The 15,256-nt window shown below is 39.3% G+C and overlaps 1 protein-coding gene across 4 annotated transcripts in view; it reads right to left on the minus strand.

Moving 5' to 3' along the window:
* Window positions 1-1,499: 1,499 nt before the first annotated feature.
* WDFY3 (WD repeat and FYVE domain containing 3) overlaps window positions 1,500-15,256 on the minus strand; it is a 292,238-nt gene continuing 278,481 nt past the window's right edge. For all 4 annotated transcript variants that reach the window (XM_054029392.1, XM_054029390.1, XM_054029391.1 and 1 more), the window contains 9 exons: window positions 14,218-14,372; window positions 12,785-12,943; window positions 10,619-10,798; window positions 8,754-8,936; window positions 7,948-8,044; window positions 5,499-5,828; window positions 4,710-4,821; window positions 4,113-4,310; window positions 1,500-3,459 (listed from right to left, as the gene is read on the minus strand). In XM_054029392.1, the coding sequence (XP_053885367.1) occupies window positions 3,339-3,459; window positions 4,113-4,310; window positions 4,710-4,821; window positions 5,499-5,828; window positions 7,948-8,044; window positions 8,754-8,936; window positions 10,619-10,798; window positions 12,785-12,943; window positions 14,218-14,372 (1,535 nt within the window). In that variant the 3' untranslated portion in view covers window positions 1,500-3,338. The remainder of the gene's footprint in view (window positions 3,460-4,112; window positions 4,311-4,709; window positions 4,822-5,498; window positions 5,829-7,947; window positions 8,045-8,753; window positions 8,937-10,618; window positions 10,799-12,784; window positions 12,944-14,217; window positions 14,373-15,256) is intronic.

Genomic DNA, 15,256 nt, shown 5'->3' on the forward strand with positions numbered 1-15,256 from the left:
TTATTCAAATTCTTTCAAGATAAATGCAAAACAGCCTTTTGGTGGTAAATAGCAGGTATTTATTTGAAATGAAAAAAATACTTAAGTACCTGAACTATTGCATTTAATCATGTATTGTAATTGTGTTACTCTACCTTTTTGCATTGGAAACAAATATACAATGAACATTCAGATATCACAGATTGCACACTAGATAGTAATTCTTCAGGCCTTTTACATAACCACCAAAAAAACCCAGATATTGGATTCTGCAATATAGTACAAAATTCCACACTCCAGTCTTAGCCAGTTATCTTCAATTTACTCGTGTTGCTGTACAAATAAGTTGCCATTTACTAGGGCTTACAAGTTAATAACAGGACAAAAAATATACATTGCACTGACACAAAAAGTCAGCTGTGTTAATAGTCATGCAACAAGTAACCAAACTTGCTGAAATTAAAAATACTTTCTAAAAACAGTTTTAACTGCATAAATATTTTGTACACAGTTCATTTACTGAAACAAAAGGAGTCTTTAAATGATACAAAGCAAAAATAATTTTCTACCAATTTTATACATAAGAAAGTGCAAAATAACTTATCTAAAGTGTTTTGCTATTGAATGTGGGTTGGAGGCAGCCAAACTCATCTTCATAAGCATGACATTACAGTTGCACACTACATACAAGTGTTAGAGTACATGAATTAATAAGTATATTACAAAGAACAAGGCCCGAGAAGACAGGTGAGGTACTCGCAGAGAATATAGACTGCTAATGTTAGTGTACTTACGTGTTTTTGCTCCAACAAACTTTTATAGGGAAAACAAAGTAGGTATGTGCATTAGAAGCTAAAAAGAAAAGACTATCCCCAATTGAACAAAACAGTTACCCACAGCACCAGCTGCCAGAGGAAATATGATGAGATGGTGTTTGTACTGCACCGCCTAAATGCAAGAAGTTGTTTTGGAAGAGTTTGCTATACAGTGCAGGACAGGAATTAAGCCTGCAGCGTGGGTTTTATTGGTTTTCTAAATGTAAATTAAGATTAATACTACAGGATGCGAGGTGGGGTGGGGGAGGAGGGTAGCTTTTTAGTGCAGTGCCAACTGTAAAAAGTAGAACAACTAGAGATGCTTTGTACTAGTGTTGAACACAGTTAATGGTTTCAGTGAAAGTCCTGCAGTCTTAACCCAGCACGAGTTCTATAGGCAGCTTTTATTTTAGTGGCATTTAATATTTAGTTTACTTCAATCACCCCTTCTATGAGAAAAGCTCTGTGTTTCCAAGGGTTTATTGTGTTAGCTGTAAAAATTAATTTGGAACTAAGATAGTGAGGTCTCAGCCCATACAAAAACAAGTTGGAAACAAGAGGAAAAGATTTCAGTAGACTCAGGTGCATTTAAGGGTTTTAAAGCAGACAATGTACAGGTTATTAACCCATAATCTGGATTATAGCATCATAGAAGTATTAATACAGAAATGTAGGCTCTCTGTACCAAAAGCATTTTTTTTTCCCTTAAAGATAAATTTGTCAAGCTGGCCATGCAAGGTAGCTACTGGCTCAACTCATCTAACTAAACCTGCATTTACTCACTCAATAGTGTGGAAGAGCTCTAAAAAAACCCTTTTTGTTCTCTTGGGGACCTAGTATACATACCAAATCTAATTGTTACATGTTCAAGTATGTGATGGACTGTATCAAAATACCTATTTAACTTTCAGTGCATAAATGTGTTCCAGGGTAAATAGTAAAACAACACAAATCAACAAAAGCCAGGTGCTTCAGTTAACACGTGACTATCTTTTGGGAAATCTCATACCATCACAGAGGTTCTAATATTTTCAATGGTGCAATTTAAGGTTTGTGTTTGATTTAGCTATATATATATTCTAGGCCAGATTATGCTGTCACTCCCACATAAATTAAGGTAATTCCATTGTTCCAATTACATCGCTCATGGCATATCCACTGATGCAAGTTTGGCCCGTTTCTTGTTGATTTGGGTCATATTCTCACCATTTAAAAGTATTCTCTGTTTGTGAATATACCTAAGTTTTATCACCCATTTACAAAATATACACATACATTTAAAAAAAAAAAAAAAAAAAAAAAACAACAACCCAAAGTATGACTGTGGGCCGGTCTTCTGCAACTGTTCTACTCACTGTGGATGCCAGTGTCTGTCCCACATGGGGTGCAAAATAAATTACTGATTAAAAATACTGTAATTAAATTCATATTAAAACTTAATAGAAAACTATCAATCACTGTCTTGTCACTGAATGGTGAAGACTTAAAAGCAGTTCTGATATTAATATTATCCAGTTATTGAGCAAGGATTATGTTTAGTAGAACAAAGGTGCCAAAGAAAGAGAGACTAAATTTTATGCAAGAGAAGTTAAATAGAAATTGGCTTGCATGTAACTCAAAATTAAGAAGGTAAAAGCTGGTTCTTGCATTGCATGATTCAGCTGCTTAACTATAATAAGTACTGAACAAAACAGCAGCTGCAATGTATGTATAAAAGAGACCTTATTAAATATGAACGAGGTGGTAAATAGATAGGTATAAAATGCAACTACAGAGTGTATAACTTAGTTCCTAGTTATTTTACAATTAGAATAAAATATTGCAAGTCCTATTCCCCCAAAAAGTTTTCCTTTAAAAAAAAAATCCATGTCATTTCTATGAATAGCCTTGTTTAAATTAGGATATTGTGGGCAACTGAAAGAACAAACATGCACAGACTGAATTTTAAACAAAAATACAAATAATGCCATTTGAGTTTTTTTTAAACATTCATATTTAAGTTGATAGATGAATAAAGATGCCACACAAAGTATAGTGGTTAGGCTGAAGTCCCATGTAACAGGCAGTTAAGTTCATATTTAGATAAAAAGGCCATTATACCTATTTACATTATACACAGTTGCTTGTGAAGAAGGCAGATTTACAACTATCTTCTAAAAAGCCTCTCCCAACTCCCAAATAAGGATGTCTACCTCCACAAGAACAGATGGTTAGTAAATGAGGATTTTTCTCTTGATAGCCATGTTAATAGGGAGATTTGGGTACTGAAAGTTTTACTGTATTTGTGACTACCAATCCTGTCTTTCTGGTGCTTGCTGTCCATTTGAATAATTATTTGTTAGCTGTATAATTTCAATCAACATAAATGAAATCAATGATCCCTTTTTCTTTCAGTACTTAACACAGTACAAAGATAAGTGTAAACGGACAATATTCTAATCCCTTCAAAATTCACTTCACGATTCTGTAATTAATTCAGTGAGTTACTGTGGGGCTGAATTGGGATCCTGCAGAGCTTGGTCTTTAGTTTGTGTCAAAGCCTCATTAATTTCTAGGCCCCTCCTCAAAACCCCTCTCATGTTGTAGGTTGTAGTAACAGGTCTGACAGACTCTCACTGGTGATGAGATTTTCAAACGTTTGATTTCAGATTGAAATCGACTGCACCTGAAAGAGGAAAATAATAAAATTGTAATAGTGTTCTTCCCCTAACCACACCCTCTTATTTATAGTCCTGAAATAGCTTACAGTTAGTCACAGCAGGGACCAAAGACAAGCTGGGGTGCAGGAGGAGGAGAGGAAACTACCTTAAAAAAATATAGCACAATTGCATTGGGAATAGAACACCTGGACCTTTGCTTGTGCAGTGACTGTACAAAACCACTACAAGAATAGTTTTAATAAGGACTAGTCCAAACAGTCTTTGTATAGATATAAGCTGTGTCCATTTCCAAGAGTTGCATCAATTTGTGACTGTTTTAGAAATGTATTGTTAATCATATTCCAATGCATGGCTTCAGTGCTCCATAGATAGAGTTAATATAGTAATTCTAGTCGAAGAAAATACAGCTTGTTTGCTTTTCCATAAAACAAGTGGGATTTAAAGTTGCTAGTTGAATTTTTAGTCAAGCTGCTGCTGCATTAATAATTTTAAAAAGACGGATGGGCCCTGTTCTTTTCTAACTATTTCCATTAAAATTGTGACACTGGTAGTGTTTCCATAATTTTTTTTTTTTTTTAAATTAAGAAACCTACATTTTTCACTTTTTAACACTTTCCTGCTAGGGTGCTTTGTACAAGGAAAACGAATGACTGCTTACTTCTGACAGAAGAGTTGTCCGCAGTTTCTGCAATGGTGACGTCTTTCTGTGAGAGAAAATCGAACTGAACAGCCCGAACAGCTGTCTCCTCCCTCATCTTTCACCCAGTGGTCAGCTGCAGACCGGCCAGGTTGGTCACTCACAGACCAGCTGAACACTCTTCCTCGACCATCGCCTACTAGAATCCTGCTATGATCCCTGCAAGAACAGGAATGGACATTCCAGCCACAACATACCAGGTTTGTTCACCGTTACAGTCTCATCACCTGTGTGCTGTACATGTCAATGACTTGTTCATACCAAATATTAAACTGAGACCAACAGAGATGGCAAACACAAATTAGCCTGGTCTTACTGGGGAATACAATTATGAGAGAGTATAACTACAAGCTGTATTAGTTATAATGAATCCGGTTTTCAGCAATGTGCTTTTTATTCCAGTACTGGAATAAACCAGTTCTAAATGGTGCTCTTCTGTCAGGTTTCACTGTATCTTAAAGAGTAACAGATTGTAGCCTCCCTCCCTCCCCCAATCCACCCACCCAAACTCATCCATTTTGAAAAACCATCTTAAGCAACAGTGTTTGGGTTACTCACTTTGAGATGCCTAGTGCTGTGATCTCTGCTGGATGTGCATTGTCTTTGCGATCAAATGCTGTGTGCATCGTTAGTTTGCTTCTAAATACTAACTGACGCTCCCATCTGTATCCTAGAAGTGGGCAGGAAAAAAGAACAGCTAAAGTCCTCTCGCTATTGCTTTGTTATCACACACCAGATTGTATTCTATCCCCATGAGACTATGGGGGAAGGGAGAAGGAACAATCTTCCTGGAGTGGCTCTCCGGGCAGCATGTCTCCAATACAGGTCCATTCCTGACTGATGATACTTTGTCAACATTTTAATCTGTTTCACTGCACATAAGAAAGGAGAGGACTTATCCTATTATGAAGCTCTACACCAGTGTTTCCCAAAGGGAGAGGAGGAGATGCAAAGGTCTAGCCAAAGAAAGGACACTGACACAGAGGAGGTATGAATTAAAATACCTAGGTAGGCTTTTAGCACCACAGGGCAGGGCTGCAGAGCCATGACTGATTTCACTTTTTCTGTAAGATGGACTCAAGTCTTCAAAAATTTGGGAAACACTGCTTTGCATGAAGAGCTGAAATAACATGCTCCTTAATGTACTACAACAGACACCCCCTTTACTGTCAATTTTTGAGTTATGACTAACTAACCAGAAAAGAAAATTCAGGGCTTCTGTCTGCAAAACTTTTATGCTTTAACTCAGAGTGCTTAATGCAGCAGGAACAGAAGCATACAGCCTTAAGACACATTGTTTACAACACAGAGTTAAATAAGGGAGAATGTGATTCTCATTTCATGTACCTGGTTTAAGTTTGCTGTAGTGCCGTACTTCTGCATGGTTTGGGTTTGGGTGGTTAACCTGAGCATGGGGATGTACTTTAGTTTGCCCCTCAGAATAGTTCACAAAGATAAAGCCATCTTTCTCATCCAAGCTGAGCTGGTCTGACCAACGTCTTGAGTCATCGGAGCCACTGTCTGCTGACCATGCCGCTGTCCCCCTGGATGATGATGGTACAGGCCTGTGGCTGTTGCTGTTTGGTTGACTCTGGCTCTCCTGTGGTTTAGTGTCCTGACTGATAAACTGATCATCTGCTTCAGAGTCACTGCTGTCCTCATCCTGGGCTTCCTGCCCTATTTTATATGGCACAAGAGAATAGAAAAAGTTAGCACAACAGTATTTCTCTCTCATTCTTTTATAAAGTTGCATTGCTGCAACATCTACAGAAGAACCTAGTGGGTGTAACTGGAGTCATTCCTGTAATCACAGACAGGTATATCATCAAAGCAGTGCAAGGTTCTAGCTATGTGTGACCCATATATATCCGCAGCATGGGGCAGGGGTCGCTTGCTGGAGGATTCTCAGTGATTTGAAGTCTTTAAATCATGATTTGGGGACTTCAACAGCTGAGTCAAGGGAGAGAATTCTTCCAGGACTGGGTGGGTCAGCTTTTGTGGCCCACATCATGTGGGGGGTCAGACTAGATGATCATAATGGTCCCTTCTGCCCTTAGAGTCTATATCAGTGGCTATCACACAGCTAATCTGTGTCCCACTGAATATTCACCCCATAAAACTACAAGATTACCTAACACTCTGCTAATTGCCTGGAAATACCACTTTTCGAGAGATACTGGATCGGATTTTCAAAAATGCTTAATTGACTTGCAAGGGTATTTGTGCTCCTAAATCACTTAAGTGATTTTGAAAATTCCACTCATCTCTTTCACTGTATTTCTACCCCAAGATCTAAAACTTAGTTACACTCGTCCAACTCTAATTCAGCCAAACTGAGGCTGCAGGCTTGCAAGCTGTGTCAGGGAAGAAATTGCTCTTTCAGTATCCTCCTCCTCCATGACTCTTGTGTGACAGGAATTTATTTTCCCATCCTATCATTGTAGCATAGAAGCAGCAACCACTTACATGCACCACCCCAACCCTGAATTTTACAGTTCTAAATCCTGTATTTAAAAAATTCATTATTTTACATGTACATACCACAATGCTTGATGGAAAAAGAAACAGGAGCGATAATTTCAGTAGTTTACAGCTGGCGTGATACAGAACTACCGAGATTAGTTCACCTTTAATAGTCATTCTAAAGTTTTAAAATCAGTATTAAAAAAACCCCATGTCTAAGATCCCAGCCGCCTACTCTTATTTCAATGGGTTATGTTTGTAGCATTTTTTAATAATCACAGTGACTGCTAGGCACTGCTGTATAATTAGGGTGAGGGGTTAATGGAAAATGCATGTGGATATGATAAAGTCCTGGCAGGTGAAAAGTTCAGTTTAATAAACAACCCTGACAATGACTTTAAATTCAGATTATTCAAATGTCCCTTAGAGTACCTACAGTTGGAGACTTTAGTTACTTTTACGCAGGGGGTACTTACATTTGATCTCACAAGACATCTTAATTGAACATTTATTTTGAATATGAAGATGAAAAGATAGCCATCAAGAAAATGGCCATAGTTAGTGTGCACTGAATTATTTGCGAAGACAAGAATAGTATCTGCTCCCAGTAGTGTAACTCTGCTTTCTTTAAAAAAAAAAAGTATGCTCTATGAATAGATTTTGGCTCAGGTATCTTATGTTCCTGTTTATAGGGAAGGAAATTATTAACTGTTTGTTACTGGGTTTTTTTTTTTTTATACATCCACTGTTAACAGTGGAAACTGCACAAAGGGATCAGATAATATGAGCTGGATTTTTTATATTAACCCAGGATGGCCACATGTGGCTCTCCAGAGGTTAACATGCGGCTCCTTGTATAGGTACCAACTCTGGGGCTGGAGCTACAGGCGCCAATGTGCCGGGGGGTGCTCACTGCTCTGCTCCCACTCCACCCCTTCCTGCCCCCTCCCCGGAGCCTGCTGTGCCCTTGCTCCTCCCCCTCCCCTCCAGAGCGTCCTGCATGCCACAAAACAGCTGATCGGGCAGTGCAGGGAGGGATAGGGTGGCTGCTGACCTATTACTGTGGCTCTTTGGCAATGTACATTGGTAAATTATGGCTCCTTCTCAGGCTCAGGTTGGCCACCCCTGTATTATCCCATGTATAAAACAGGAGTAACCATTGAAGTCAATGGAATTACACAGGTGTGAAAGGAGAATCAAGTCCTATCTCTATTAGTAGACACAAAATGTGTGCTGTATCATGGTCTAAAATGTGTATCACCATTCCTGCGTTTTACAGCTATAGTATTTTACCGAAGTACTGAGACAATGAAACAAAGCAAAAGCAAAACACCTATTTGTGCTTCTGGACAATCCTCTTGTATTTCCAGTATCTCCACAGGCTCTGGAGCTGGTGTTTCAGGTACTTGCAAAAATTCCATCCGCCAGAACTTTGGTGTGGGAGGGGGAGACAGAGGAAGAGACGCATAAGATAAAACATTTATATCTTTATAGCTTGCCTATAAAATACTTTATGAACTAAGTCACAGTATAAGAGCAGAATATCCACATTGCCCATCACCATTTACACTATAAATCCACTTCTTAGGGGGTAGGTACCACAGTGGGTTCCCACCTTTGGAAATCAAACCTGGATCACAAATGAATGAATTCTGCAGCATCAGCCAGTTTTTATGAAAAAGTCACCACCTATGGCAATTTGACATGAGCAAGTCTCTGCTTAGGGATTGCAACAGAACAGGAGAGTTGCAAGTGGAGATACAGAGCTGTCTACTAGCTCTCTCCTTCTGCAAGAAAAACTGGCCCACTGAAGTCTTGCAAAAAAAAAAAAAAAAAAAAAAAAATTAGGGAATGAGCTCCTTAGTCTTCAGGCAAAAAAGTAGTTCAGCAGTAACCAAAACAGACTGGAAAGGGGTTAAAATTTAAAAACACAGACACTGATAGCTGTCAATTATCACGTCACCACACACGCATCAAAAAGCAGAAGGAAAAAAAAACAGCGTGCTACAGACTGTCAGTCCAGAAAGGGCTGTGTCTCTCTGCAGTTTACATCTATACTTTCTCTGCAACTTCGATGTTATTTTAAATCCCTGAACGACCCCTAGTGCGAGTACCTAAGCAGAGACTCCTGCTACTTACTCGGACCACTCCGTCTGAATGTCCTGTCACTATGACGTTTTGTGTATCCCACTCGTTCATCTCGGACACGCAGCAGCATAGGATTTGCTGGCTCCGCCCAGTGAAAGTGTTCACGCTCACAACAGGGTTTCCATTAATACTCCACACATGGATGTAAGTGCCAGCACATGACACAATATCACCCTGACAAAGGGAACAAAACCCAAATCCTTTAAATTTCAATCGGGATCTTGGGCATTTACAAAGATACTTCATTTGAGCAGAAACATAGGATAAGATGTTTTTTTTAATGGGTGCTTAAAGTTAGACTCCTAATCCATATTTAGACATTTGAAGAGGTATCCTGATTTTCTGAAGTGTTGAGCACCTAGCAGGCCTCTGATTTAGGTACTTAAATACAGGCTTCGGGAGCCTAACTTTAGGCATCCATTTTTGAAAACTTATGTCAGAGAAATACAAACCTCATGGAGAGACCTATGATATGTAGGTAATGTAGTAAGTTGATTTGATCTCGATCCCAACATCTTCCATGGCAGGACTATTCACAACAGTACAGGTTCAGTACCTCGTCCAGTCTAGTTTTACATGTCCCAACCTATGGGGCTTCCTTTTCTGGCTTGCAGCTTTATACTACATTAACCCTCACTTGTTATCTTGCTTAAAAAGGAGTTCAGGCTTGTTTTCACTCTAAGTTACCTTGTGTTACCCTAGCACTAAACTCCAACTAAAGGTGTGTGTGGGGGGACAGGAGTCAGGTTAGGAGCAACACTCGAGTTATACCCCAAGCTAACACTGCAGTGAAGACAGGCCCTTAGTATCTCAGGGTTGATGCTTATAACAGAGCAATCTTCACTACTCCATCATGCAGAGGAATAGGTCATAGTAGTTGCTATTTCAATACTATAGGATTTTATTAGGGTTACCATATTTTAATTTTTAAAAAGGAGGACACTCCATGGGGCCCCTTCCCCGCCCCCAGCCCCGCCCCAAGTCTGCTCCTTCCCCTGAACGCTCCGCCCCCTGCTCTTCCCCCTCCCCTGCTTCCCACGAATCAAATGTTCGCGGGAAGCCTGAAAAAGGGAGGCAGCAGGTAAACTGGGCTGGGCTGGGGTGCGGCGCGGCGCAGTCCGGCCCACTGGCCGAGCGGCTCCTTCCGGTGGCCAGCCGGCCGGCCCAGGCCAAGAGGCTCTGGCCTCGGCGTCTCCCGCCCAGCTCGGCTCGGGTCCTGGGGCGCCGGCCCCTGGCCAAGTGCTTGCACCCCCAGCCGAGCACCGCCTGGGCCCGCCCTCCCTATTTTCCCGGACACGTCCGGCTTTTTGGGATTTCCCCCCGGACGGGGATTTGAGGCCCAAAAAGCCAGACATGTCCGGGAAAATCCGGACGTATGGTAACCCTAGATTTTATGATATGTTGCCCTTTCTTTATGATTGAATAGACTCCCTTCACTGCACGAGTATTCCTCTTTTGGACTACACTGCTCAACAAGCATTTCACATTTTCACTAGGGTCCAAATTTCATTAGGTGGTTTGGAAGCAGCCAGTTACATGGCTTTTGGGAGTAAGTTGTACAAATATCCCCAAAGCCGCTGAAGAGTTTTATGCTTTCCTTTTGTTTGAAAAATATATGGTTCTGCTTAAAATATGTAACAGTATAAAAAGGACTTACATTATCAATGCTGTAGATATGTACATGCTTTGGAACTCGTGTGCACACATTCAAATAAAATCAATTAAAAAAGAAATTGGATTGACCTGCATGAAAAAGCCTTTTGTTATCTTGTCAGAAAAACAGTTTAGGAAAGTCTTAGTTATAATACGAATGTTTAAGTTTCTGAACATACATCATGCAGTGTATTGGTTCTTACCGTTAATTCATTTATACAAAGTGCTGAAACTGGAGCCCTGTGACCTCGGAGCTGTGTTAGAAATGATAATTTGTTCAAATCCCATATGATGCAGGTACGGTCACGTGATCCACTCACAATTATGTGATAAGCTAGTGATGCTGTTGAGCATGTGACAGTATCAGTATGACCAAGCAATGCCTAAGAACAAAACCAAACAAAAATCACTGACAATTTAAAAATCAAGATTGGATGTTTTTCTAAAAGATCTGCTCTAGGGATTATTTTGGGGAATTTCTATGGCCTGTGTTAAACAGGAGGTCAGACTAGATGATCACCATGGTCCCTTCTGGCTTTGGAATCTATGAGGCGCAGCCCAGAGTATATATTTTAAGCACAGGAATTCACTACAGTACATCAATTCATGCAAATGGAATGGAGAATTTATTTAGATAAACTGGGACTTTAAAAAAGCAAATGATACATGTTTAAGATATAAATGGATTTTAGATAATAGGAGTATTTAAAAAAGAAGGGTTTTACAGTATACTGCAAATTGTCAACCATAACATTCTGACCATTTTATTCAGTTTCTTGCATAATTGCCTTTAGTACAGACTCATAACAAGACACATTATTAGGCTAGTAGCACACACCGTGAGGGTGTGGTTCACCTGAGAACTGCACCAATAATCTAGTAATACTCAACGGGGCGCAGTTGATTGCACATACATATATGATGTATACACAGTATGAGCTCATTCATTTAAAAACAAACAAACGCACACCCTATTCAATTTATAGAGGTTTTGTGAAATAGCCTTCCACAATGAAACACAGTTCCTAACAGACACACAAAAGAAAACTCCAGGGAAAAGTTTATAAACACATTTCTCTCCCCTCGTTTTATTATTTTAAAAAAGTTTGACCCCTTCTGCTTCCTCCAAGCCCATACCAGGATTTCAGCTGTCTATTTTCAGTATCAGTGTATGTTCCAGTGGCCATTTAAAATTTGCTATAATATAGCTCAACTGTGAATATTAGATAGCTCCCTATTTAATTATTATAATAGAAAATTAGTTAAAAAGGAACTTTGGGCCATAAACTGACTGAAAAAGCAGCTGGCAAAATGGAAGCAGGGGAAGATCAGAAGAGTAATTTTCTCCTCTGAAAACACTCCTGCCTTTACATCTTACTGTTATCCAAACAAGAGCCCCAGAACAGCTCTGATTCAGGTTTTTAGTTAACTTAAAAGGTAGCTTTTCTAGTGCTCTAGATTGCCCAGCCTGAAGCAGCAGAGACTAGAGGAAATATTATCTTTTCCTGTAGGGATCCCAGCTGTGCACTGCTAGGAGTTGGTGTACCACAGTCCTCACAAAGTAGTAAAATGGCCACTCAGGCCATGGCTTTGGATAATGAGTGTTACACACCCTACTCTAGTATCAAATGAAAGTTATTTTAACTAACTTGTGTATTTGTTCTCACAAGTTAGTTAAATTGTACCTCATGAAACACTCCTGGTTATAAAGATGAGTTACCTAGAACTATGAAATACCATTTGTACAACACTTGGGAGTTGATTCAGTGGTGCAGGAGATTTTATGCTAATTTAGAGATAGTTGGCTTAGTCTAAGTATGTTATCCAAAAAGCAACGTACTGAGGCAACAAAGCAAGAAACATCATAAAACTTTTCTAAGCAAATACACCCTGTTCCCCCAACACAGCACTACCAGGTTTTTGCCCTAAAACCATTATTTTCAGTTAAGTAGAAAATGTCAAATTTTGAAGAGAAGGAGTAAAAGATTTCAGTAAAAGGGGTCTGATAATTTAAATGGTATTGGAGAGTCTATCTGTGAATTTTGCAAGTTGCTGGATGCTATTTGTGCAAATAGGTTAAAAAAATTAGTGCTTACACACCATGCAGTATTTCAGAAAAGTGTTCTCTCCCCACCCACAGGAACACTTTCCAGTGACAAAATACCTTCATATTTTCACCTCCCCAAAAAACACTTTTTGCTTGGGGTTCTTTTTAAAGCAAGCTACTGTTTCAGCTCCAGAGTGGTTTTAATCAGTGACTCTAGAATGGTAATCTGTTCAGTTGGAAGTCCTACTGCAATGTGGAGCCACTGAGTCCCCTCCCTTCTTCCTCCGACCTTGGAACGTGATTTTATTTATTTATTTTTTACCTGTTTCAAAGTGAGTGTTTTAGCTTTTTCTTTGGAGGTGCCCATCTCCCACACACAAACCACCGTGCTTATTCCTCCAGTGATGACCAGTTTGGGGTTTGGACAGATTGCACACAGAATCTGTCCCCATTCTGACAAACATTCATAAACAATCACTGCCTACAAAATAAAAAATAAAGACAAAGTGAAGAAGGCATACGGAAAGTGAAGGAGGCATAAATCTAGTCTTGCAAGTTTTTTGTTGTTAGCATTAGTCTTTTCAAGGAAACTTCAGTACAGTCACTGTCATTTAACTGATCTTTTTCCCCCAATAACTGAACTCAAAAGTTGGGTCAGAAGAAATATATAAAAGTAACTTCAGTTAAAAGAAAATTATTTACATAGTTTGAATGCCAAGAAACAAACAAAACACAATTTACAACTGTTTAGGATTTAAGATTAATCTATACTAAATGTTTATCATGCAATTAAATTGGAAACAATGCCAAAGCATATAGTGAGAACGTTACATATTTGTTCCCGATGAGCACTGGTGCTTGCAGTTAAAACAGTTGTTTTCCTTCTCTCAACTCCCCTCCCATCCTGCTGCAATTCCCAGACTAGTAGTCATTATCAGGCAATACTGACCACTTCTCCAGTAGCACACAAAAGGGTTGTTTTTGGCCGAAATAGGCCTGAACAAGAGCCAATCAGATGCGCCTGAATGTTAAGAAATCTGGATCCTGACCTGGATTTTAGGGATCAGGTTCCTTGCCAGGGCCAAATCCTGCATCTATATCATACAACAGGCAAGGCTACCAGATCGAGCCTATTATTCTAGGTATTCATTAATGTACAAGAAATAACCGTCGCTGCCCCAGTGAGCTAACAATCTAGAAGACAAGACAAAACAGGAGTATGAAAGAAACAAGTGAAACAAAAAAATAGGATGTGTACAATTCTTAAGCCAATCAGGAGCATCAGTTGCATCTCACCACCTACCTAACCTTAGCAGGTTGCAGTTTTCTCAACAGTGTGTTACATTTCTCTTCTTGCCGTAAATGGGAATTTGCCTGAGTAAGAATTCAATAAAAAGCGAGTCTGATCTTCAATTTTTGGCCCCTAGTTTACTCAGGAGAAAGTCTCTCTCTTGTTTGGGTTTTCATTCTACCACCTTCAGCGCCAATTTCTGCCACAAGATGGTGCCACACGGGATACTGTAGATTTACTGTAGAAACCCTGCAGTTCGTTCTTGTTCATTGTATTATGGAAATTAACTTTTTAGTAGCAATAGGTAAACTTGATTTTCCTATCATTCTTCAGGTGAAGACTTCAGCATAAATACAGCACCGACAAAATTCTTTCCCTTGTATGTACAATATATTTTCGGAGTTAGATTTTAGTAAAGAACACATACTAGAACATCAGGAAAACTTAAAATTCAGATCACAAACCTTGTCCGACTCATACGTTCCCAGTCTACAGCTGAGGTCCGCATAGCCCCAAGCAAAAGTTTTATTCCAGGTAGGTGGAATGAGAACCTTATTTTGCTCTACTGCCAGAATTCCTTTATCTGTGCAAACTATCTGTCCCACAGGCTCCTTGAGTTCTGAATAACAAACAACAATGTGTTTTATGTTACTGCAAACACACAAAAGCACAACCCTTACATAAGCCTCACTGTATAATATTGTTTGTAATTATGTGACAGCCCCCTCTGATCACAGTACAAATACCATGATGCACCATAGAAACTGAAATCGCACACTGCTTATATTATATCAGTTTAAACAGTAATGATGTCACTTGTGCTGTAATCCTATCAACTCGCACAGCTAGACACTATCAGTATTTGGACAGATCTCCTAGGGATGCCTAGGTATTGGCACTTCCATAGGTGACACTCTTCCCTCTGAATCAGTAAGGGACACTGGGTTGCTGGACGTGGTCTTTCAGACAAAACATAGAAGTAAGAGCCTGAATACTTGTGGTCATTAAAGTACTTGTGGTCATGATTTTTTTTGTACAGCAAAAACATTGATTCTAAAATCCCAGCCAAATAATTTCATATGCCACATTTCAAATTTGATTATTATAGTCTGCCTGCCTAGCATTTCCAAATAGAGATGGCTATTCTTCACTTGCTCTCTTAGGTGACAGTATGGCGTTGCTGTGCTCTGTTAAACAGCTGCTCCTTTTCTACCCCAGAGGTGGAGCTTTTCAATCGTGAATGAAGTGATCACTATAATATCCCTTACCTAACTCACAGCGAGTTAATGTTTGTAAAGTGTTTAATATCTTCAGCTGGAAAACGTGATATACGTGCTAAATATAATTTATTCATGAATATTTTAGAACACGTCAGTATAAACCCAATTACATTTAAAAATGAGGTATTAACTATTTTGATAATTTTACTATCTTCTTGTGGTTGAAAAAATTAAAGCCAGACATGAGCTGGACGTGACACTATTGCTTCTGTGTGCTATTGCC

The sequence above is a fragment of the Malaclemys terrapin genome, chromosome 5 (genome assembly GCF_027887155.1).
Source record: "Malaclemys terrapin pileata isolate rMalTer1 chromosome 5, rMalTer1.hap1, whole genome shotgun sequence".
Classification (NCBI taxonomy): domain Eukaryota; kingdom Metazoa; phylum Chordata; order Testudines; family Emydidae; genus Malaclemys; species Malaclemys terrapin.